This window comes from the organism of the source record quoted next, unplaced genomic scaffold (assembly GCF_019419815.1).
Source record: "Pyrus x bretschneideri cultivar Hongxiangsu unplaced genomic scaffold, Pyrus_bretschneideri_v1 Contig36, whole genome shotgun sequence".
Taxonomy (NCBI): domain Eukaryota; kingdom Viridiplantae; phylum Streptophyta; class Magnoliopsida; order Rosales; family Rosaceae; genus Pyrus; species Pyrus x bretschneideri.
In genome coordinates this window covers 3,973,211-3,999,525 of record NW_025999679.1, presented here as the reverse complement: position 1 = coordinate 3,999,525, position 26,315 = coordinate 3,973,211, and the positions used below count along the sequence as shown (strand labels likewise).

Here is a 26,315-nt window from a genome sequence, read left to right as displayed (position 1 = left end):
CAATTAGCTATAAAGGTTTCACTATTTCAAGTCAAATGGTACTATACCATTTCCTTGAGTATATGTTGTATATACAATCAATGTAGTCATAAGGATTTTCATTCTTATTTCTTTCGAATTAAGAGGTGTAACTCTATGACATAGTCAAAAAGTTCAAACCATTCAACTAAGACGGTTTATAGATCCTTCTTGACTACCTTGGAGCTACTGGTGTAGGAACTAGGTTGTTATATTTGTTGATTATCATCTTGTCTCTCAAAGAACCCATTTTTGAGTTTTATCTCTCGTTCATTTGCTCTATCTTAGGAAAATCCTTTTGTAGGATTACAATGAACTACCCAACAAATAACATTTGTTAGTTGGTTTATAGAAGTGATATCCAAAGGTTAATTAAGGATATCCCACAAGATTGTTCTCAAACAAATATTGCTTATTAGCACGCAACACCAAATCTTAACACGATTGAGACTTGTGTTTCTTTCCAACTACATCCTATGAAGTCATGAAAATTTGGGAAGATCTTCTAATTGACAATCATATTGTCTTAGAAGTATATATCCTATACATGGATAATTGATAACATCCAATGAACTACATCTTATTTGAGTTCGTTTTTCTCCCAATGGAGAAATCCATTATCTTATGATTCTACTTTTGATATCTTTCAAGGAAACTCTTCTTGGGAGAAATCCATTATCTTATGATGCTACTTTTGATATCTTTCAAGGAAACTCTTCTAAAGTGTTATTCTTCCTTGGATCAAATCTAAGGAGGTAAATACTTTAGGCGTCTTGCTCATCAGCTTACATTCTTGAATTCTTTGAAACCTTTTGCAAAGTATTCGGACTTGTGTTTATTCAAAATAAACGATAGTCCAATCGAGAGCGATCTTCGGTGAATGTCATACAAGATGAGTAGTATTATGTTGTGGACAAGTGCCACTAACATTTAGGTGAATTAACCTCAACAACTTTGTGATTCTTTCTTCTTTTCAAAAGAATAAAGATTCGAACATTTTGCCTCTATACAATTTTAACAAGAAGGCATTGGATCCAGATCTAACGATCCAAAGAATCCATCTATGACCAACTTGTAATTTATGTTTTAGAGGTGTCACAAATCAGTGGGATTAGTCACTACCTTGCAACCTTTTGGGTTTTAAGCATCGTTATATTCTAAACAGTTAACACTACCACATCATCTCTACTATGGAGACAATCGATCAGATTATAATAATCAATCATTCATTAATAAAGAACAATGTTTTGTCAAACAAACCATTCATCCATCTCTTAAAATTATAGTGACGGAATTAAGCTCCTTATTCAAATTGGAATGTAAAGACAATGTTTGTTTTTCCAATTTCTTTGGTAGTTTATATAAGGAAGTAAGTACTATCTGCTTTCGCAGAGATCTATATTTTATTTGCGTTCTGAATGTGAAGTACTTTCTCTTCTCTCATTAATCTTCTATTTCTTATTAGTCGCACTTTTTCAATAACTGTAAAACATAGTTACCAATACGGCATCCAGCATTCAAGTAGAAGAACCAACTGTTTTGAACTATTCGAGAAAAATTTACAACACCTTTGAAAGGTGTGCTCTTGACACTTGCAAGACATTTCTTGCAAATACCCATTCCAATGTCCATCCTTTCATAAAGAAAGTTTGTTCCCTTGGAGTTATTTCGCCTTTTTCATTTGACTTCTCCATTAACTACAATAGTTATGGTCCCTTAAACTCCCACTATCTCTCTTGAAACTTATTTCAATTGTGTTATACACATCAAACAATTTGGAGGACGTGTGGTTATTGTTCACTATATAGTTTACAATAAACTTAGTGAACCATTTGGATAGGGACTTAAAGGTGAAGTCCTTACTTACTTTCTGTCTCCTGAAGTGGTTTAACATTTCAACACTTAATGATTCAAAATCATCATAAGTCCATGTTGATGGACTATTTTTGTTAATCAACCATTATGTTCTAAACATGATTACAAACTTTCAAGAGTTGTTCAAGGCAACTCTCATTTCTTCATACAACAATTTGTAAGTCAAGAATCATGGCACATAAAGTGTTCATGCCCTTGTGCTTACTTCTCAAGTTCCTTGTTCATTTAACAAAGAAACAAGCACTAGTCTTTGCAATAACTAAGGTTGTTCAAAGCAACTCTTATTTCTTCATACAATGATTTGTAATGGAAGAATTATGACACTAAAAGTGTCCATGTCTTTGTTCTAATCTTCTCAAGTTCCTTTGTTCATACAACAAAGGAATAAGCATTTGTTGTTTGTGTTGTCCTCTTTATAATAGACTTATCTAACATGTTCTTCCAATGATACATTATCAATCAGAAGGTTGTGAGGATGAGACTACTTAGGTACATATACAATCCATTCAAGACAATCTATGGGATTGTGGTACCAAGTCTGGAAACTAAAGCCTTCGGCTTTTCTTTGTCAAGTTTTGGATAGCATTTGCAAATATATCGGTAAATAAATACATAACGAATATAAATTGATTGATTTTAAGATATTTGATCTGGGTCTTTAAATCAAATAGCACCACTCACTATTTTGGGAAAATTCCATATCCCTCATTGGAATTTAGTAGGGTATGGGAGGTTCACTATTACCAAGCCCACCTCACAATGATATGATGTTGGCTAGCATCAATACTAATGAGAGAGTAAACTTATGCATTTACATCTCATGTAAGTACCCATCTTTTTTGGCCTCTAGAGAATGATGCCTCATAATGATATGATGTTGGCTCCATTGCGCTTAGTTAAGTCATTCCCACCATGCAAGTTCGGGTAGTGTAACATCCCACATCGCCCAGGGGAATGGATCCTGTAAGCCTTGTATGTATATTCCCATCTCTACCTAGCATGAGGCCTTTTGGGAGCTCACTGGTTTTGCGTTCCATTGGAACTCCGAAGTTAAGCGAGTTCGCGCGAGAGCAATCCTAGGATGGGTGACCCATTGGGAAGTTCTTGTGTGAGTTCCCAGAAACAAAACTATGAGGGCGTGGTCGGGGCCCAAAGTGGATAATATCGTGCTACAGTGGAGTCGAGCTCGGGATGTGGTGGGGGCCCGGGCCAGGATGTGACAATTTGGTATTAGAGCCAATCCCTGGCCGAATGTGTGCCGACAAGGACGTCGGGCCCCTAAAGAGGGTGGATTTTAACATCCCACATCGCCTAGGGGAGTGGATCATGTAAGCCTTATATGTATATTCCCATCTCTACCTAGCACGAGGCCTTTTGGGAGCTCACTGGCTTCGGGTTCCATTGGAACTCTGAAGTTAAGCGAGTCCGCGCAAGAGCAATCCCAGGATGGGTGGATCTACCGAGAAGTTCTTGTGTAAGTTCTCAGAAACAAAACCATGAGGGCGTGGTCGGGGCCCAAGGTGGAGTCGAGCTCGGGATGTGATAGGTAGGGGTTTAAGAACAACCTCACAATGATATGATGTTGATCATTCTTGTTGCCTACCTTCACAACATCATATATGCGTATAGAACTACTCCTGAGTGTAAGCACATACTTTGTACTCCCCCACAATAGGGTGAAGTTGGTGAATGAGTCACAAACGATTGGAGCCTACCATGGTGGAAGGCCATGAAAAAAAGTGTTCAAAGCACTCTCATGCTTGTCAACTTAATAACAATTTAGTTAAGGGTTTTTAGGTCTCATCACATATAAGCATGCATTTTAATCTCATTAAAACAATTTGGTCCTATTATAACTATTGGTCCATGTGATTGATTTAGTAGTATATGATACTTCCACTATGATTGTAAAACGATTTTTAAAGCAAGAGTATATGTTACTACTAACATAAGCTTTGCATTCATTGATGGACTATATACTTAACTTAGGGCCTTAGGATGACTATGAACCTTTGATTTGATCCAACACGAGCTTAGTGTTGGATCTCGGTCTAGGGATGGTGATTGACTTTACTTTCGCGTTTAATCACATTAAGGCGTGTTTTCTTATTGGGCGTTGGACATAACTACTCCAATTTTGCATATCAAATAAAACAAGAGAGGAGTACTTTAAAGTAAAGAAAAGCTTATGCTCTTTTACAACATTTGATCAAATCAAAATACTTTAAAGTAAAGAAGAGCTTATGCCCTTTTACAACATTTGATCATATCAAATTACAAGAAAAAACTAATCTACACATTCCCATGGTTCAAACAAATTTGAGAGACGGCCTTTCACATAGCTCAATTATCGTAGGCTTAGGTTCATAATCACCCTTTCTTTAATTAATTAACGTTTTAACTAATTAAACTTGAATGCAACATGGTCATTTGGTTTTTGTATCCATAGAAAAGATTTAAATGGAGCTAAATAAAATGAAAATCCAATTCTCATTTAAAGAGACAAAACTATTTTGTTCTCAACTAATTTGGCCCAAAATGCAATAACCTCAACTTTTGGGCCATATTGCAAAATACAAACTTTTGGAGGTCACTTTGTAAAAACACAAAAGTCGACTACTTCATGTAATTACAACTAGAACCCAAAAATTTCAACGAATACAAAAACTTCATTAAAGGAGCAAAACAATTTGTCCTTTAGTGATTTTGAGTCTTTACGTAAAAACATAAACTTTCGGGTCAAAGTGCAAATGCACAAAAGGATCAAAACTTTATGTAATTGCATATAAGCCCCAATAGTACCCCCATTATAGGGGTGGTTGGTTATGGTGAGTAGTGATGATGTGTGTGAGTTGATTTGTGTGTTTGAAAGGTGATTGAAAGTTGTAAGTGATTGGTATGGTGTGAATAGTAAAAAGGTATGGGTGTTGTTTAAAAAATCATACCATCCATCACTATAAAAAACAAATATACAACCAAACACCTTTTTGAATCAAAACAACCAGCCTTTTGTTCTTGGTATGAACAACAAGAACAAAGCAAAAATATTGAAGAACATCCATGAAAACCCATAAGAGCTTCATGAAAGTTTTCACTCAATAAAACTCAAATTTTAACTATTCAAAAGAGGGTTAACATCGTAGGGTACTTAGGGGTTCCTAATGTCTCTTTAAAACACTTTTAACAAGACAAACAACAACCCAAAAATCTACCCCTTGGATTTGGCCTAATTTCCCCATAAACATGGCACCAAATTTTAGCTCCAAAATTCATGCTTAAATGAAGTACATCTACAACTTTTGAGATTGCAAATTTTCCAACAAAAATTACATTCAAAGAAGCGAATAAAGCTTGTAACAATTACAACATTCAAAACATAAACTATAAAAATACAAAACCCAAAAGGATTCACCAACTACTTGAAGGAATAATTTGTGAAAACAAGTTCATTTGAGCAACATCTATGCATGCAATTAACAATTAAAGGCGGAATCATGCTTGTATACACTCAAAAACAAAACTTTACCCATCAAATTCAAGGCCTAGTAGTTGTGGTGAACCAAGGCTCAACTCAAATCTTGAATAAAAGAGTTGAGAAACTTTTATACCTTTGAAGCACCTCTTTGCTTAGCAAAGGATATTCACCCATGTGAGGGCCTTCTTTCCTTAGTCTCCTTGCTCCTTGGCTCCATGGATGTGGATGGAGCAACTTTGCTTCTTGGCTCCTTGACTTATTGGATATGGATGAAGGAATGGATTCTCCAAGTTCCCATGAAAGGGAACCTCTAAGTTTCCACACCAAGGAGAGCATTGAGGAAGAGATGAGAGACCAAGAAAGAGATGGATGCTAGTCTATTCTTCTTCGGGTGGCCGGCCCCCAAAGAGAAGAGAGAGCTTTTTATGTTTTTCTCTTTTCTCTTTGGAAAACCCTTATGAGGGAATGGGTTATAATTTCCCTTCTATAGCCACTTACAATGAGTGGCATAATTGAAATTAAAACCAATTCTCCCTCACACTCTCTATGGCCAGCCATGTGGGTTCATTAGGCTTTCATGCACTTGTGTTTTCAAGTTGTCATACAACTTGAGTTATTGAACTTGATGTTCGAAGCCCATTGGGCCTTGAGGCCCAAAACTAACCCGAGGTCTAAAACGAACTTATTCGTTTGATTAATTGACATATTAATTAATCCTAGCCATAAATAATTAAACCATTTAATTATCCTTACTCATCTCCATTGTTTCTTCAATCTCTACCTTATACGGTGTACCATCCATTAGGTTCATTTTAGTGAGGCAGTGGGCGATTAGAACTCTTCAAATCGATTGTGAATTGAAACTTACTTTTCAATTCTCCCTTTAGTGATTATACACCTTTAGGGCTTCCATAAACCATGAGTGACACCTAGCAGTATGTCATGGCTACCTAAGCTAATCAGAAGAGGTGGAGGACCTATTCAGTTTGGGATTACAATGCAATACGGTATTTCTCTAATACAATACTCTTGACCATATTGTTTGATTTGATAGTTTATTCATGTCTACTATCCAATGTGATTCTCTTATTTACATGATTACCTTGAATGTGATTTGGAACGAATTCCTAAATCTCATTCATACTTTGGCCAGAGATTCTTAATCATATCATAGAGTATTCTCCCTCAAATGGTTTAAAGGTTAGAGATCCCTTGTCATGGCTAAGTGGCTTAACCCCAACTATGTCGTGAATACCTTTTGACGGAGTGACTTTGACATTGTCAAAGATCAAGGACCTAACCATAAGACAACTATGATGCCTCAGGTCAAAGGAATACTTTGCATTATCCCAACCATGCGTTTTCATGTTACATGAGTATGAGAACTCTTTGTTGATCGCGTTCAGTGGACTCATTCTCTATTGAGCACCTACATGCTTGTCTTAGTGTCAATCACACCAATGACTCGAAACTAGTCACTCTCTCTAAGAGAAGACATAGCACATATTGATCTTAACAAACTGTTAATGCCCAATTGGCAATCCTATGATCAAGAACGTTTAGGATATGTATACGAAAGATAATAGACTCATGAATCTAACTTCTTTAGATCACATTTTCCCAATTACATATTCCTTGGACTTATTGTTTAAGCATATAACATTTATATGAGACGACTTTAAACAATAATCTTTGCCTTTTATATTAAACTATATTTGTTTAACATGTGAAATGTCCGTAAAGTATCATCATATGATTGGGTTTAGGGCACATTTCCAACAATAGAGAGGCAAATTTCGTGGCGGCTGCATTCGATCATATGGGCCTCATTGTTGCCAACCCTTCTTTTTGGGATTATTGTCTTCCAATTTCGGCTATAAGGGCCTTTAATTTTGATTGTATTGGAAACGGTTATATTAAAGATTTTAAGGTTTAGTGAATTTCTTCTTCATAAAAAAATTAAAAGCATTTTCCCTTTTACCAAAAAGATAAAATAACATTTTTATATCAAGTGAGATGATAAATTTGAGTTAGTAATTATGTAGAAATAACAATTGTTCATGGATGTGGAGAAAAAAATAATCAAGAAAAATATGGAGGCGATACGTGGATTTTTAGGTGAAAAATATAAGATTACCCCCGAGGCACATTGGAACTCCTACGTGCTAGCAATGGACAATCACCACTCAATGAAGGTCAAAAGTGATCAAAATAAGTATTTATTCAAAACCTATTTCATCCATCCTCATCAAATCCTCCCCACAAGGTAACCTCTAAATGTTCATTCAAAATAGGATTAATTACCTAAATTAATTAATTGATTTTCTAATTAATTAATTAATTTCCTAATTGATTGCAAGATATTATGGTGACATAATATCTTGCAATTACACCCAAAAACCACCAAATGTGGCTGGTTCCCACCTCTCCAAAGGGGGCTGGCCACACCCCTATAAATACCACTTCATGTCTCCAAAAACCTAAGTGGAATCCTCTTGCAAAATTCTCTAAATTCTCTAAACACTTTTCCCTCAAAATTCTCTAAGTTCTTCGGCCAAATCCCCCTCATTCATCGTGGGCGGGTGAGGCTGTTGGTCTTGACCTAAGGTGTTAATTGTTTTTGCAAGTGCATTTTCATCCAAATTGGTGCATTCATTGAGAGTTGAGTCACACACTCGTAGAACACTCTTGCATTCAAGGTTTTTCGTTTCCTCGTTTATTTGTAAATTTTTCATACGTTCTTATTTTTGGAATTTTTATTTCTAAAAATTCTTCGATAAAACGTATAAGAAAAGTACAATGGCAAGAGATTTGGAAACCTCGACGAATGGAAATTCCAACGTTTAAGAATTAGGACCAAGGCTATCTACAAGGCTCAACACAACGATGAGTGAAGTAGCACCACCCCCAAGGGTCACCACTATTAACTATATCAAGAAAAGCTTGATGAACAATGAAGATTGAAAAGCACAGAGGAAGAATCAATGAGAAGTGTAGAGAAAGAAATATAGAAATCTAGAGAGAAGGCAGAGAGAAAGCAGCAAAATTGAACTGATTCTTCTTAATTCACACAGTGCCAAACTCACAGTACATATACAGTAATCCTAACTAACTTGCCTATGTGGCATATCCAATACATCTAACTCTATTGTAACAACCTTATCTCTTCATATAGACTAGTAAACTATTGACACCTGTTATTACTCCCCCTCAATATCCACTAGGATTTTCGAGTCTGAGATTGTAGCCTTGCTTGATGAACAGAGGACTATGCAATCCCTTGGTAAGTATATCAACAACCTGAGAATCTGTTAACACATAATGCACTGTTATATCCCTATTTTGAACCCTTTCTCTGACAAAGTGATAGTCAGTATCCAGGTGTTTAATGCGAGAGTGAAACACCGAATTGGAGGAGAGTGCCAAAGTAGACAAATTATCACAAAGTAGAGCTAGAGGGTGGTTTCTTATCCAACAAACATTAGCAGTGCAATGAGCTAAAGCTTTATACTTAGCTTCGGTTGAACTTCGTGAAACGGATGCTTGTTTCTTCGATTTCCAAGAGACATGATTATTGCCAACATACACTACATATCCTGAAATTGATCTCGTTGTGTTGATATCTGCAGCCCAGCTAGCATAAGAGAATGCTAAAATATTAATATTTGGTGATGGTGTATAAGTGAGTGCACAATCAATTGTACCCTGCACATATCTTAAGATTCTATTTACCAAGAAGAAATGTGCATCAGTAAGCTTAGTCATGTACTGACAGACCACATTCACCGCGTGTGCTATATCTGGCCTTGTGAAAGTCAAGTGTTGCAGTGCTCCTACTATACTTCTGTACAACGTTGGATCTTCCATAACCGTTCCTTCTGATGTAAGCAGTTGTGTATGAGGTTTTGATGGTGTTAGGGCAGGTTTACATAAACTCATTCCTACCTTATTGATCAACTTTTCTGCATACTTCGACTGATTGATAAACAAACTGCCATTAGATTTATATTGAATGTGCAATCCTAGAAAATATGTCAATCTCCCCATGTCTTTTAAATAAAAAAACTCTGCAAGCTGAGTAATGATTATTTGGACTTTTGCTCTATTGGAACCAGTCAGAATTATATCATTTACATAAAGCAATAGAATGATAATATCCGCACCATCATGTTAAAAGAACAAGCTTGTATCAGATTGAGACATATGGAATCCAAGAGATGTCAAGACTCCAGTAAACTTTGCATTCCAGGCTCTTGAAGCTTGTTTAAGCCCATACAAGGACTTAACCAATTTGCACACATGATTGGGATGCTTTAAATCCAAAAATCCTTGTGGCTGCTTCGTATAGATCTCTTCTTGAAGCTCCCCATGCAAAAAGGCATTCTTGATGTCAAGTTGCCTTAGTTGCCACTTATGACAAGTTGCCAATGCCAATATCATTCTGACTGTGGTATGTCGAACTACTGGACTAAATGTTTCTAAGTATTCAACACCTTGTTCTTGAGTGAACCCCTGAGCTACCAATCTTGCCTTATATCGTGCAATACTTCCATCAGGATTTCGTTTTATTTTATAGACCCATTTGCTGCCAATTATTGATCTATTGGATGGTGGGGGTACAAGATTCCAGGTTCCTTGAGTTTTCAATGCATCAAACTCTTCTTGCATTGCTTGTTCCCATTTAGGATTAGATGCAACAACTCTAAATGTTTTTGGTTCATCACCACCATGAATATCAGCAATATCCAATGATTGGAGCTTTGGAAATTAAGCAAGATAGGCTACATAATTCTTCCTTTGACTAGCTCCTGTCTTTAATCTTGTGTGCATAGAGTGTGTATTAAGTGAATCTGGTTCTTGTGTATAATCAGAAGTTGAAGATGCACTAGGAGTGAAAGGAAGAATTACCTGAAGCTGATCAGAATTGAGGTTAGGCAACAAAGGTTAAAGTTGATCTTGACCTTGAGAATGAGCCTGAGAGTTTGAAGTTTAGATCATTGTGAAGATTCTGTTACTGATTGATATGTTGTAGCATCACTACTATTCTCAGAAGAATCATAAATTAGAGAAGCTTGTCTGAAGTTAGAACTAGAACCTAGGATGCTTTGTGATCCTTGTAATGAAGGAGAATTAGGATTATAACCAATAGACTGTGCTCGGCAGACTTGGATATGTAGTGGAATGAACAACATTCACTAGAATTGGAAAGTTGTGAACTGTAGGAACATTTCTCATTACTTCTGGAATTCTAGGTTTAACCATCTTAGCTGGAAAGATTGATTCATCATGCAGAACATGCCTTGACAAAATTAATCTTTTTGATTCCAAACTGTAGCAAATAACACCTTTATACCCAGGAGCATAACCTAGAAACAAACTCACAGATGTTCTAGGTTGAAGTTTGGAATCATTGTAATGCCTCAAATATGGATACACAGCTGATCCAAAATTCTTTAAGTCATGTAACTATGGTGGTTTACTAAATAGTGCAAAATAAGGAAAAGCCATTTGCAAAATTTTACTTGGCATTCTGTTAATCAAATACACTGTATGAGCATAAGAATGAAACCAAAACTCTTGAGGTAATCCATCAACATTCATTAAGGTAATAGTAGTTTCAATTATATGCCTATGCTTCCTCTCAACTAAACCATTTTGTTGAGGTGTGTAAGGACAAGAGATCATATGAGTCATTCCTTTTAAAGCAACAAACTCCTTAAAAACTTTACTGGTAAACTCACCACCTCTATTTGATTGCATACATTTGATCTTAGTGTGGAAGAAATTGCAAGCAATCGTCAGAAAAACTAATCAAGCAATAGAAAGGAATGGCTATTCGCCGTTGTATTCCTTCAACAATCTCGCAGAAAATGGCTATCAGCCATAACAGAGAACTTGCATACAAGAAACCCCATCGAAGAAACAAATTTTCAATACGGCATTTAAGCAAATAGATGAAGTGCAGAATTTAGTAACAAAACCTGAAACTTAAGCTCATGATTGGAAAACCCCATCGAAGAACCTCCAGCAAACCACCAGCTACAAAAAACCCTGGTGAACAGAAAGAAACCCTCAACAATCACAGCGGAAGAACAACCCCGAAGATCGAAACCTTCGGTGATGATACCATATTAACTATATCAAGAAAAGCTTAATGAACAATGGAGATTGAAAAACATAGAGGAAGAATCAATGAGAAATGTAGAGAAAGAAAGATAGAAATCTAGAGAGAAGGCAGAGAGAAAACAACGAAACTGAACTGATTCTTCTTAATTCACACAGTGCAAAAATCACAGTACATATACAGTAATCCTAACTAACTTGCCTATGTGGCATATCCAGTACATCTAACTTTATTTTAACAACCTTATCTCTTCATATAGACCAGTTAACTATTGGCACCTGTTATTAACCACCGCAACAACCACCACGGTGGCCACCGTCGGCAGAACCCATGGCCCAAGTCTTCAAGGGCCCGAGCCGCTGAAACCCAATGCGAGTTCAACACATTGCTAAGTCAAGCCCTAGCCTCGCACCCACGTGCACCACACGCCAAACAACCCACTCTCGCAGCCCAGCCTTCTCTAGTGGCCTTCCCAAATCGGTCCAAGATGAGTTCAACCGCCCGGACTTCAAATTTCTGGGCCTACGATTTAACCGGGGGAATTTTTACCACACTTCTCCGCGGATTTGACATTCCCCAATTCGAATCTCACGCCTGGAGTCTACCATACTTCCACTGCTCAAGGAGATGCATTCCTTCCAAGCTCTTCCAATTCGAATGGCAAATAGCACTTGTCTCGACAAGTCATAGAGTTTACAAGCACCTTTGCGCAACAGATGACCTTGTTGAATTAGCTTTTGCAGCACGCGCGAGATCCAACGTGCCCTAGATGAGGTGTCCTAAAGTAGGACAAGGGCAGATGATGAACCTCTCCAACAGTGTCTCGGCAAGCAACCACTCGACCAGCCATGAACTGAGGATTCGGGTAGTGTACATTCCCGATTGGGCCCTTGAGATAGTGTATACTCCCGTCTTAGCGAGCAGAGGACTGTGCACTCTTGATTAGGCCCACGAATGAGCATATATTCACTGTTAGGGCCACAATCCGGTAGTCAACATGAACAACCTTCCAGGCAAAGTGTTCATTCATAGCTAGGCCCGCAAGGAGTATCCTTCATCTCACATCGGAGTAGATAGCACGAAGGATGGAGAGAAGTAGGGACTCAATCCAGCTCAAGTTTGATCAGCAGCCTATGAAGAAATCCCTCATCTGCTAGGAACGTACCTTATACACCGCCGTCACAGCATAGACGAGTTGAGCATGTAGAAGAACAGCCTAGATCGGGGGCAACCGAGAGCTCTTCTACCCCAACAAAGACAGGTTCAAGAAGAGGTAAAGAGGCTCTTAAATAAGCGATTGCGTAATTTCCATCGCAACAAAGTGGCTGATGAAGCACTATGACGGGACATAACCAACATGAGCAGGTCACCCTTCACGGACGAGATCGAGCAAGTAGAGCTTCGGCGCAAGTTTAACATGCCATATTTCACATCTTTCAAAGGAGATGGAGATCCGGAGAGGCACTTGAAGCATTATCGAAGCACGATGATCCTTTATCAGAACAACGATGCCCTTATGTACAAGATATTAGCCACCACTTCACAAGGCAAGGTGCAAAGATGGTTTCACACCTTACCACCACGATCTATCCGAAGTTTTGATGATCTTTCTTTGGTTTTTACCAAAGAATACTCATCATACTACTCGATCCAGAAAAAGTCTGACCATTTGCTCAATGTGAAGAGGTTCAATGCATAGAAGGCGAAGATAGTCGGATGCGATGACTCAATAACAAGTGCAGCCTTCCAAAAAGAACTCGTAGCAAACCACCCACTGTTTGGAGAATTGATCATTAAAGAAGATTCAACTCTGCAGACTTTTTTGCTCTGGTAGATAAGGATGCACTTTGGGATGAGGCTTAACGAGTAGACAAGGCGCTCGAGCAGCTTCGAAAAGAGTCGGCAATGGCTCAAAAGAAGGATGACAAGAAGCAGTACAATAAAAGTAAGCAAGAGGCCAAGGAAGGCCTGACGACTAAGAACTACTCTAAGTTCTCAATCTTGATCCACCAAATCCTTCGTGACATCAAGAATGAGCCGTGGTTCAAGCTGCTAAAACAATCAAAGGGAGATACTTCCAAGTTGGATCACACTAACTATTATGCATTCTACCAAGGTCCCGGTCACACAATCGACGACTGCTACACTTGGAAGAACTACTTGCAGAAGCTCGTGAAAAAAGGCAAGGTCGACAGGTACTTGGACAAGCCTGTTGCCCAACCTAGAAGGAACGCAAACACCGATGAAAAGTCGCCAACTAAGACGATTTCGATCAATGGCATATTTGCTGAATCCGAGCATTTACAGGCCACCAACAACTCCAAAAGAAGATCCAGCAGGCCCTACTAGGCAAGCTATCTCAGGATCGATGTCGGGTATGTCGGAAGGTGACCATGCAAAGACGTCATGATTTTCTCTAAGGAAAGTCGTGAGTTCTTCCTTCTCAACTGGGTTTAGACGTGAGCCGATTTTAGCTATCTTTTCCAGCTGCTGGGGATTAAGAATGATGTCCTCGGCGTTTTTCGGGTTTTCATCCTATCTCGTCTGCTTGGGCTCCATCTTTTTGATCTCTTGTTGTAATTGCTATTGGGTAGCTTTTTCATCATTTTGGACCTCGGTAGCCTCTACAGGGGTAAAGGTCTTCTTCTTTGATTTCAATACTTGCACAGTACATCGTTGAGATGCAGCCTGGTCAGACTTTATTTCTTCAATTCCTCTTCCTGGGATGCGGAAATGGATTTTTTGATACTTGACGAAAGTGATGACATCCAGCTTGATTAACCAAGGTCTCCCAAGAATCCTATTGTAGGGAGATGGGTCACTTACGATTATGAACGTCTACTTTAAGAAAACTGGCGATGTTTTCACATCAAGTGTGATGTGGCCAATGGCAGTCAAGGTGTGCCCATTGAATCTGGTAATTACCTCCACTCGGCATATGATTGTGCTATCCAGGCCTATTTTTTAAATTACTGAAAGTTGAAGTAGGTTAACTGCACTTCCATTATCAACCATCATTCGGTCGATTATAGCATGAGCTAATTGGACAGATACTACTAGTGCGTTGTCGGGTGGAAAGTTGACGCCTTTTGCTTCCTACTTGGTGAAGCCATTGTTGGGTGTCGATTGAGTTGCACGTCAACCCCGTTGCCAAATCGGTGATCCAAAAAAGAAGGCATTTTGCACCAGAACGAGTGATGATCATCGAAGCGAAAATTGACCAGCTACTGGAGGTCAGATTCATAGAAGAGATAGCGCACTCAGCATAGGGTTTGCGTAGTAAAGAAGAAAGAGAAGGGCAAATATAGGGTTTGAGTAAACTACACCGACCTCAACAAAGCATGCCCAAAGGATCCTTATCCACTTCCCTGAATCGATCTATTACTAAATTCAACTTCTGGTTAACAGATGCTCAGTTTCTTGGATGCCTACTCCGGCTATAACCAAATAGCCATGTATGAGCCCGACAAGGAGAAAACTGTGTTCGTGATCAAGCGAGGCACCAACTGCTACAAGGTGCCCTTTGGTCTCAAAAACATGGGAGTCACTTACCAAAGGTTAGTAAACATGATGTTCAGGAAGCAAATTGGCGTAACTATGGAAATCAACGTTGACAACATCATGGTGAAGGGCAAGCAACTGTCAGACCACATTGGCAGTCTGGCGGAAACTTTCAACATCCTTAGAAAATACAAGAAGAAGCTCAATCCTGCCAAATGCACGTTTGGAGTATCTTCAGGCAGATTCTTAGGGTATTTAGTAACCTAACAAAGAATCGAAGCACATCCCAGGCAAATTTGAGTGATCCTAGAAATGAAATCTCCAACCATCTTGAAGGAGATCCAAAGCTTGACTGAACGAGCAGTCGCCCTCAACCGTATTATTTCGCGGTCCACCGATAGATACAAACCCTTTTTCAAGGCCATCAAAAGGGCACAATGAGACAAATGGGATGATGAGTGTGAAAAAGCTTTCAAAGACTTGAAGAAGTATCTTACATCACCTCCCTTACTATCCAAGTCGGAAGCAGCGAAGGACTTATACCTCTACCTGGCAATCTTAGAATTAGCAGTGAGCTCTGCCCTCATACGAGAAAAGTTGGGGGCCCAATTGCTGGTATTCTACACTTTTACAGCTTTTCTCGATGCGAAAACTAGATACCCTGAAGATTAAAAAATTAAGACCATACTTTTAAGCTCATACAGTCATTGTCATGACTCAATATCCTCTATGATTAATCCTACATGGTTTGGACGCTTCTTAACGAGTGATGAAGTGGGCGTTGGAACTTGGCCAATATGGTTTAGTTTTTTGACCCTGTAGGGCGACAAAGGCCCAAGCTGTGGCAGATTTAGAATTCACGCCTAGCCTAGGCGACGTAATAGAGCGACCCAACAATGTCCCGAAAACAGCCAAGCACACTTTAGCCGCACTTGCTCCCCCCAATAGAGACTTCTGGCATTTGCATGTCGATAGCGCATCCAACTACAAGGACTCGGGAGCAAGTGTGGTCCTTGTCACCCCAAACGGTTCGATGCTTAAACAGGCAATCACTCTAGGCTTCAAGGTATCTAACAACGAAGTGAAGGACGAGGCCCTGCTAGCAGGCCTCTGAATGGCAAAAAATTTGGCGGTGAAAAAGCTCAATATTCACTCCGATTCCCAACTAATCATCAGCCAGACAACTGGGGAGTACATGACAAAACATCTAAGGATGACACAATACCTAAAGAAGGTACGCAAGCAACTTGAGGCATTTCAGACTTACACTCTCACTCAAGTTTCGCGGGCAGACAACGCCCATAAAGACATGTCAGCCGGCCTAGGCTCCGCCCTCAACCACCAACTCAAACGCTCTATTCTGGTGGAGTATCTAGACAAGCAAAGCATAGAGGTGGAGCCAACCGCAGAAGTGTCATAGGTTAGTATAACTCCCAACTGTCAAAGTTCTATTACAGACTACCTGGTTAATGGCACATTTGATAGGAGCATATTCATGCGACTTAAATGGCTTGTTCTCGTGCATTTACGTTATGTTTCTCTAGTTATTTTAGTCCTTTATGCTTCTTTTGTGTGTTTTCAAGTTCTAAGGGCAAGGTATGCAAAAGGATGCCTTTTGGAGCCTTTTGGAGCAAATTAGAGATTGGAATGGATATCATATGCTTGGAGCCAAGAGGATGGACGAAATTAAAGACTTGAAGTAGGAAAGTTAAATCCTAAAAGACCTCATGTTTAAGCATCATTGAAGACTCCTACGCATTTTAGAACACAAAAACAACATTCCTTGCAACCTTAGGACATTGTCGTGTGTTTCCTTGTGTCTCCCTTCCTTGCCATGCAAGGAAGGGCTTTGTTCCCTATTTTAAATACTTAAAGCATTCACTTATCATATCATTCACTTATCAAACCAATCACTTATCACTTCCATTCACTTATCACTTAACATATCATTCATTTATCACTTAGCATATCATTCATTTATCAATTATCAAACCATTCACTTATCACTTCCATTCACTTATCACTCACCACATATCATTCATTTATCACTTAACATATCATTCATTTATCACTTATCACAACAACAACCTAAAACACATGCACATGCACCACTAATCCCTTCACTTTCATGCCATCATTTCTCACCCCCCCCTTTGCCGTGCAATACACATCAACACATTCCAGCTTTTCTCCTTCTCTTTGCAGCCACAAGTCACATGCATTCACATATAATCATTCACCCTATCCATCTTACATTCCACAAACAATGTCACATGCAAAACAACAATCATTCACACACAAAACAGCACCATCCCCCCTTGCCGTGGCCTTCACTCCCATTTCCAGCATGCATTCACATGCATTTTCAGATTATTCCTTCATTATTCCAGCATTCCACCTAATTCACATGCCTTCATTCATTCTTTATTCCACTTACACTCATCATCACACACCTTAGCAATCAACACATGCAACAACGAGGAAGAAAAGAGTGCCTAAAAGTTCATACAATTCAAGTTTGAGTTGTTGGAATTTTTAGGTGTTTCTTTGATTTCAAAGTTTAAATTTAATTCTCTTTGTTTTGTACGTATGAGAATGGAAGAGAAGAGTGTCTAAACGTTCATACAATTCAAGTTTGAGTTGTTGGAATGTTTAGGGGTTTCTTTGATTTCAATGTTTAATTTTAATTCTCTTTGTTTTGTATGAGGAACTAAACCCCCCCCTAGCTAGGGGGGTGATTCGAAATATATGTTTATGCTTGCAATATGATTTGATTACTTTTAATTACGTTTCATAAGTTGTGAATTCAATTTGTTTAACTATTTGATTGATATCCTATTTATGTATGTTTATTAAGAATGAACGCTTAATTTTCATGCATGAATATGACGCTAGAATATAAGTGAGTTTCACGTAATAGTTATGAACTTATATTCACAAGTAGTGGAGGTTGCTTATAAACAATCACGTTAAACAAATTCTTGGCATAAGTTTCATGCAATCATAGTAACGAATGCCTCGTCGATGTTTATGATTTCCGTTGAACTTAATGATCTTTGTCGAATGTCTCTATCATGCGTATTCCATAGTTAGGGACTTTGATTAAGAATAATTTGGTTGTAATGCGTATTCCATTCAATCCAACGAATCTAGGGAAATCTGAAAGTTAATTTGCGGACCTAATTAACTTGGAGCATTGAGTTTCATAATTTATCGAAAGACCAACTGAGAATCAATTTTGTATGCAAGTGTAACATGTGTGGAGAAGAACCCCTTAGCTATTCCATCATCCATATTTTCATCACATTCATATTTACGTTTTGCCTTTAATTACAATTTGTCCATTTAATTTAATCTCGTCCAACCACAATCACCCCCCTTATTTTGTTAAGTCTTATTCATTTGATTTGTCTTATTTTATGTTTTTGAGTATTTGGAGTCTTTTAAACTTGTTTTGATTCTTTTAGTTTGTCTTAATGTTTTAAAAGTTAGTTTTTATGTTTTTAAGTCAATTTAGAAGGTTTTAGCAAGCCCTCCTAATCCCCGGTCTAGAACGATCCCTCACTTATCCATTCTACTACAATTGTCAAACGAGGGTTTAATTTGAGTGTCAAGTAAATCTCGCACCAAATTTTGGAGAAGACCGTTGGACCAACAAGGAGGGATTGGAGCTTACGTTTAGATGATGCACTGTGGGCATATCGTACGGCATACAAAACACCCATTGGAATGTCACCTTTTCGGCTCGTCTATGGTAAGCCATGTCATTTGCCCGTAGAGTTAGAGCACAAGGCACATTGGGCCGTGAAGACTTTCAACATGGACATAGATGCAGCGGGAGTTCATAGGAAGCTCCAATTGAATGAACTTGAGGAGATTCGGAATGAAGCCTATGAGAATGCCCGGATGTACAAAGCCAAGACCAAAGCATTCCATGATAAAATGATTCGAACCAAGACCTTCACAGTTGGGCAGAAAGTGTTACTTTTCAACTCTCGCCTACGTTTGTTTCCTGGTAAGTTGCGTTCTAAATGGCTTGGCCCGTTTGTTGTTACTAATGTTTTCCCTCATGGTGCAGTGCAAATCAAAAGTTCAAGGACGCAGCAAGAATTCAAAGTGAATGGGCATCGATTGAAGCCCTATTACGAGATGTTTGAGGAGCATGTCGTGGAGGAGGTACCCCTCCATGCCGTGGAACCTAGTCAAGCTTAAACGGAGGTACCGTCCGGCTGCAAGACGTAAAAGCAAGCGCTACTTGGGAGGCAACCCATGCATTCAACAAAGGAAGACTTAGAAAGCACTCCAAATCCAGATTCCTAAAAAACTCTTCTCTTTGTTGCTATTTCGTTTCTGCCTTGTTAGGTTGTTTAGTTGTTATTGTTTGTTTGTTTATTAATTGTGTGAGTCTATGATTGTAACATTGAGAAAATGTTTGATTTATTGATAGGCACTGCTAAACAAAGAAAGATGGTGCTTCACAAAGGTTGTTTGCTTGAGGCCCCACTACGTGGCTTTACTCTTGAAGCGGAAGGCGTAGGAACAGAAGGCATCGGAGCGGAAGGCGTAGGAGCAGAAGGCATCGAAGATAGAGCATTCCAGGCCTCAATACTTGGCCAAGCGCTGGATGAGCCAGGAAAAAGGTGCCTCTGGAGGAAAGACGAAAACCTTTGACGGTCACTGTGAATCCGACCTTCAGACTCTTGCAGCTCATCAAGCTTCCTCTTCATGCCCGTCGAATAGTTGTTTGCAAGCACGTGCAAACTTCTATTCTCATACTTCAGCTGCTGGATCTCCTGCTTGAGACTTTCCACCTCTGCCATCAATGATTCCACCTGACGGGAGCGGGCAAGCAGGCGTTGGCCCATGTTGGACACAGAACTCGCACACTGAACACTAAGTGCGAGGGACTCTTGAACGGCCAGCTCATCGGACCGTCCTGACAGCAGCCTACTATCTTTCGGAGTGAGGAGGTTCCTAGCTACTATTGTAGCTGTTGTGGCGTCCTGCATCACGGAGTCTTCACATGTGAGAGGACCGTTAGAAGAAAAGAAAGAAGGGCGCCATACGTTACCTTGACGCGGCGCGCCCGTATCACTGCTAAGGCTCAATTCCAAGCTAAGGTTCGATGAGTTTGCCATTTTTCAAAAGTGTTCAAAAAGAAGGGATGGAGTTAAATTTCAAAGGGCCGGAGTCGATTTTCAAGAATGGGAAATCTTCAGAGTGTGTTTGTTGCGGTGATCGATAGCTCAATAAAAAAGCCAAGGCGACGCGTCCACCAATTCAAAAAGCCAGAATTTCCGGCGTAATTTAGGCGACGCTTTCTCGGCTTTTCAGAAGGCGCGTTCAACTTTGTCAAAAGATTTCTTCTTTTCTGACAACACGTGGAGGCCATCATCACAACTACACATCTTTAGCCGACAAGCGCAAAGTTCGGCGACGCTTTCTCTGCTTTTCAGAAGACGCGTGCAGCTTTGTCAAAAGGAGCCGCATCTGCACTACCACGTGTCGCTCAGAAATCGAAGGGGCGGCTGCTCAGAAATCGAAGAGGCGTATTCAAAAATCGAAGAGGCGCCACTATTTCAAAAAGCCAGAGTTGCGGGATCAAAACGTTTGTCGACAAAGGTAAAAAGTACCACCACTTGCTATTATCTCTATATATGTCGACCTTCGTCTTTTATGGCAGGGCAAACCTGAAGAAAATGCCCAACTCTCCCTCACCTCTGAGGGTGCACTCCCAGCAAAGCCTTTCGAAACACTAAATTCTTTCTTCTTCCCCAAAGATGATACCAGATATCTGGAGTACAGATGACCCAAGAGGAAACAGCACAACAAATACATGTGCTGATTCATTCACCGCTTCTTGAAAAGCAAAGGTATCTCATATCATCAAGGTCAAAAGCAAAAGTATCTCATATCATGCTCTTTCCCTGTCTTTTTCTTTGTCCTTGTTCTTACTCGCATGGCAAAGTAAAACAAGCAATTAGCCGGCACTTGGAGTCAGTCTTCCGTTCTGGAGCCAACTGCCTGGAATCTATTCCTGATTGCTTACCTAGCGTTGCTCTCGAGTAGTCATCTTCAACGGTTGATACACTTCCGGAGAAGGGACCACTTCTGCAAAGGGGAGCGAGTAAGGCAAGTGAAAATGATACATTGAAGCATGTGGAGACAAACATAGGCTGAGTTATCCTCTAACCCTTTTCAATACGAATTGGAAAGATTGAACAAAGAAACAGATAAAAGGGATAAGCTCAGACCTTCGGGGGAGACCAAAAGAACCATCCTGCTGCCCAGTTCAAGAAGTAGCACAAAGGAAAATCAACAATGGGCAGAAACCAGTTCAAGAGTAAGCCTGTGGAATCACAAAGATCAAAAGCCTCAATGCAATTACCAAGGAGAAGATGGAATTTACACTCTATAACCAGATTTGCGTCTCTAAACTCTTCTCTTTGTTAATTACATTATGCCATGTTTAGTATGTTTAAAGTGCTTTTTGTGTATTTACTTATGCTTTTGTGTGAATCTATGCTTAAAACATTGAGGACAATGTTTGATTTAAGTGTAGGGGGGTAACTAAGTATGTTGATGCAAATTCGTTGAATTTTATCACCCATAACTTCAAGTGTTGTTCCTTGCTGTTTTAAATGTTTTTAAGGTGTTTTTAAACTGTTTTAGCGTGTTTTGTTTTATAACTCCGAAAAGCACATAAAAATTTGAAAAATTATTTTGAAAAGCCTAAAAAGAGTGTTTTGAGTCGTTTTTTTTGAGTTTGTGTCTTAGGGTACCTTCCAACACAATGATAAGGATTTGGTTTATAATTGCATGACGGTTAGAAAGAGTTATAAACATAGAGAAAAGTTTGATTTACTCTTGGTATATGCTTGGTTATGGTTATAATGTATGACTTCACATGCAATCATAAAAAATAAAAAAAATAAAAAAAATAAAAAAATAAAAAAAAATTCGTTTTTGTAACATGCTTGAAGGAAGGAACTCAAACAAACGCTACAACCCTGAGAGACTTGAGCCTATAACGTTCTTTGGAGAGTATAATCTGTGATTTCTTGTTTTCTAAAGTCGTTGCATGATCTCATTATTCTTTGCTTGGTTACTACTTAGAAGGCGTTTCATCATATAGTTCCAAATGCTAGAACTCATGCCCATTTCATTCAAAGCATGTTATTGATTTGCATAACACATATTCAAGAAGAAGTTGTGTAGTGACCACCACCATAGCCAAATAGCCTTACTTCCCATACTTCGTATATGTTGTAAGTTTTAACCCCGTTGAGCCTTGTTTAGCCTTTATTCTTTGTTTACCCACATTTTCCTCACCTAGCCTAGTTTAGGACAATCCCCACCCTTGTTCTTAAAAAGATAGTGAGCATGACTTAATTGAATTCCTTTTGAGTTACATTATGAAAGAAAATAAGTGTGGGGGAGAGAATGTTTAAGTGTTTATGTTTTGAGATTCAAAAAAAAAAAAAAAAAAAAAAAAAAAAAAAAAAGAGAAAAGAATAAGTGATTGAAGAAAGGTTCCAAAACACCAATTCTGGGCGTAAATTGTCTAAATTCTCCCTTTTTGTTCAAAAGTTGAGTTTTCATTCAAAAGTGAATTCTAAGTTGATTCAAATGCTTTGCTCACTATTTTTTTTAAGAACCTTTGTTTTCCATATCCCTTCTTTGTTATCCACATACCCCAAGCCCCGTTACAACCCTTGACTTCTATCTTGAGTGTTGTGTATTTCAATTTGTGGAGTTTGAACTTGGTATGAGCTTATGGTGTCACTGGTTCTCGCGTCTAAGTAGTAGCATTCCATTCATGAGATCATATCTAAACATGCTTATTAACTCCAGAAATTGCTTCCTTTGAAATACATATATGTGAGTGTTCGTTTTTATGTTTACATCAATCTTCTCACATATAACTAGTTTAGGGTGTGTAGTCAGAAAATCTGAGTGAAAACCGAGTGCATATCTTGTAAGGATTTGAGCAAATTCTCTATGGCATGTTACTACATTCAAAACATGGTTTTAAATGCTTAATTGTGAACTAGTATATGGTGACTATGATTAAGAATGTACTTAAGTGTGAAGGTGACTAAAATCTGTGGGAATGATGATTTTTAACGTGTCATGTGCATTGGAAATCCCTAAGACGGTTGTTGGAAGGTTTAGGTTGTGTTTTACTTGTTTTGTTTCGTTTTGTTTTGTTTTGTTTTTCTTTCTGTTTTGCTCGAGGACTAGCAAAAGATAAGTGTGGGGGTATTTGATAGGAGCATATTCATGCGACTTAAATGGCTTGTTCTCGTGCATTTACGTTATGTTTCTCTAGTTATTTTAGTCCTTTATGCTTCTTTTGTGTGTTTTCAGGTTCTAAGGGCAAGGTATGCAAAAGGATGCCTTTTGGAGCCTTTTGGAGCAAATTAGAGATTGGAATGGATATCATATGCTTGGAGCCAAGAGGATGGACGAAATTAAAGACTTGAAGTAGGAAAGTTAAATCCTAAAAGACCTCATGTTTAAGCATCATTGAAGACTCCTACGCATTTTAGAACACAAAAACAACATTCCTTGCAACCTTAGGACATTGTCGTGTGTTTCCTTGTGTCTCCCTTCCTTGCCATGCAAGGAAGGGCTTTGTTCCCTATTTTAAACACTTAAAGCATTCACTTATCATATCATTCACTTATCAAACCAATCACTTATCACTTCCATTCACTTATCACTTAACATATCATTCATTTATCACTTAGCATATCATTCATTTATCAATTATCAAACCATTCACTTATCACTTCCATTCACTTATCACTCACCACATATCATTCATTTATCACTTAACATATCATTCATTTATCACTTATCACAACAACAACCTAAAACACATGCACATGCACCACTAATCCCTTCACTTTCATGCCATCATTTCTCACCCCCCCCCCTTTGCCGTGCAATACACATCAACACATTCCAGCTTTTCTCCTTCTCTTTGCAGCCACAAGTCACATGCATTCACACATAATCATTCACCCTATCCATCTTACATTCCACAAACAATGTCACATGCAAAACAACAATCATTCACACACAAAACAGCACCATCCCCCCTTGCCGTGGCCTTCACTCCCATTTCCAGCATGCATTCACATGCATTTTCAGATTATTCCTTCATCATTCCAGCATTCTACCTAATTCACATGCCTTCATTCATTCTTTATTCCACTTACACTCATCATCACACACCTTAGCAATCAACACATGCAATCACATGCATCACAACCACAAAGAACCATCCCCAAAACACTTTGCCGTGGGCACCATTCCACATTCCAGCTTTCCACCATGTTTTTCCATCATTCCTCCACACAAATGCTTAAACAAACAGCCATATGTTCCCTCCACTACCCCTATAAATACCCTAGCATTCATTCATTCATGCAGATCTCATTTCATACACTTCACACAACACAAACACAACCCTTGTGCCGCAAATCCCCTTCCATTTCTGTGCAGTTTTTCTCCTCCATTGCAGCCACTATCCAACCACTTCCCATCCCTCCAAAACACTTCACATAATCCCCAAAGCTCACTCAGACCTTGTGCTACAACAACGAGGAAGAAAAGAGTGCCTAAAAGTTCATACAATTCAAGTTTGAGTTGTTGGAATTTTTAGGTGTTTCTTTGATTTCAAAGTTTAAATTTAATTCTCTTTGTTTTGTACGTATGAGAATGGAAGAGAAGAGTGTCTAAACGTTCATACAATTCAAGTTTGAGTTGTTGGAATGTTTAGGGGTTTCTTTGATTTCAATGTTTAATTTTAATTCTCTTTGTTTTGTATGAGGAACTAAACCCCCCCCCCCCCCTAGCTAGGGGGGTGATTCGAAATATATGTTTATGCTTGCAATATGATTTGATTACTTTTAATTACGTTTCATAAGTTGTGAATTCAATTTGTTTAACTATTTGATTGATATCCTATTTATGTATGTTTATTAAGAATGAACGCTTAATTTTCATGCATGAATATGACGCTAGAATATAAGTGAGTTTCACGTAATAGTTATGAACTTATATTCACAAGTAGTGGAGGTTGCTTATAAACAATCACGTTAAACAAATTCTTGGCATAAGTTTCATGCAATCATAGTAACGAATGCCTCGTCAACACTTATAGTTTTCATGTTGCTTAATGATTCTTGCTTGTATCTCTATTATGCAATTCATGTAGGGAACTTGTGAGGAATGCTTTGGATTGTCGTATGCAATCATCCAATTCATTAACTTAAGGAAAACTTGACGGTTAATTTAAGCGGACCTAATTAACCCGGGGCGTTGAGAATTCATGGTTTATTGAAAAGCAATTAGAAATCGTTTTGTATGCAAGTATAACATGTATAGAGATGAACCCCTTAGCTAGCTTCCCATCCATTCATTTCCGTCAAATCCATATTTACAATTTGTTTTGTTTCCAAGTATCCATTTTAGTTTAAATTCGTCCAAATCCAATTCCCCCCTATTTCGTTGAAGTCTTAGTCTTAATCTTTCTTATTTTTAGTTTTGCTTTCTTCGAGCATTAAATAGTGTTTTATATTGTGTTTTTACGTTTTTAAGTCAAATCCAAGTGATTAACAATCCCTCCTAATCCCCGGTCCAGAACGATCCCTACTTATACACTTCACTACAATTGACAAAAAGAGGGTTTAATTTGTGTGCGCATAAAAATCCAAAGCATTCCTCACAAGTTCCTTACATGAATTGCATAATAGAGATACAAGCAAGAATCATTAAGCAACATGAAAACTATAAGTGTTGACGAGGCATTCGTTACTATGATTGCATGAAACTTATGCCAAGAATTTGTTTAACGTGATTGTTTATAAGCAACCTCCACTACTTGTGAATATAAGTTCATAACTATTACGTGAAACTCACTTATATTCTAGCGTCATATTCATGCATGAAAATTAAGCGTTCATTCTTAATAAACATACATAAATAGGATATCAATCAAATAGTTAAACAAATTGAATTCACAACTTATGAAACGTAATTAAAAGTAATCAAATCATATTGCAAGCATAAACATATATTTCGAATCACCCCCCTAGCTAGGGGGGGGGGTTTAGTTCCTCATACAAAACAAAGAGAATTAAAATTAAACATTGAAATCAAAGAAACCCCTAAACATTCCAACAACTCAAACTTGAATTGTATGAACGTTTAGACACTCTTCTCTTCCATTCTCATACGTACAAAACAAAGAGAATTAAATTTAAACTTTGAAATCAAAGAAACACCTAAAAATTCCAACAACTCAAACTT

At 38.4% G+C, this 26,315-nt stretch overlaps 1 protein-coding gene across 1 annotated transcript; it reads right to left on the bottom strand.

Moving 5' to 3' along the window:
* Positions 1-8,578: 8,578 nt before the first annotated feature.
* LOC108866858 (uncharacterized mitochondrial protein AtMg00810-like) lies at positions 8,579-9,415 on the bottom strand. Its single transcript, XM_048591939.1, has one exon. It carries the CDS (start codon positions 9,413-9,415, stop codon positions 8,579-8,581), a length of 837 nt encoding a protein of 278 aa, XP_048447896.1.
* Between the last annotated feature and the right edge of the window lie 16,900 nt (positions 9,416-26,315).

Bases quoted from the DNA above. Each gene is read 5' to 3' on its own strand.
- LOC108866858 (XM_048591939.1), bottom strand. From the start codon at position 9,415: ATGGGGAGATTGACATATTTTCTAGGATTGCACATTCAATATAAATCT.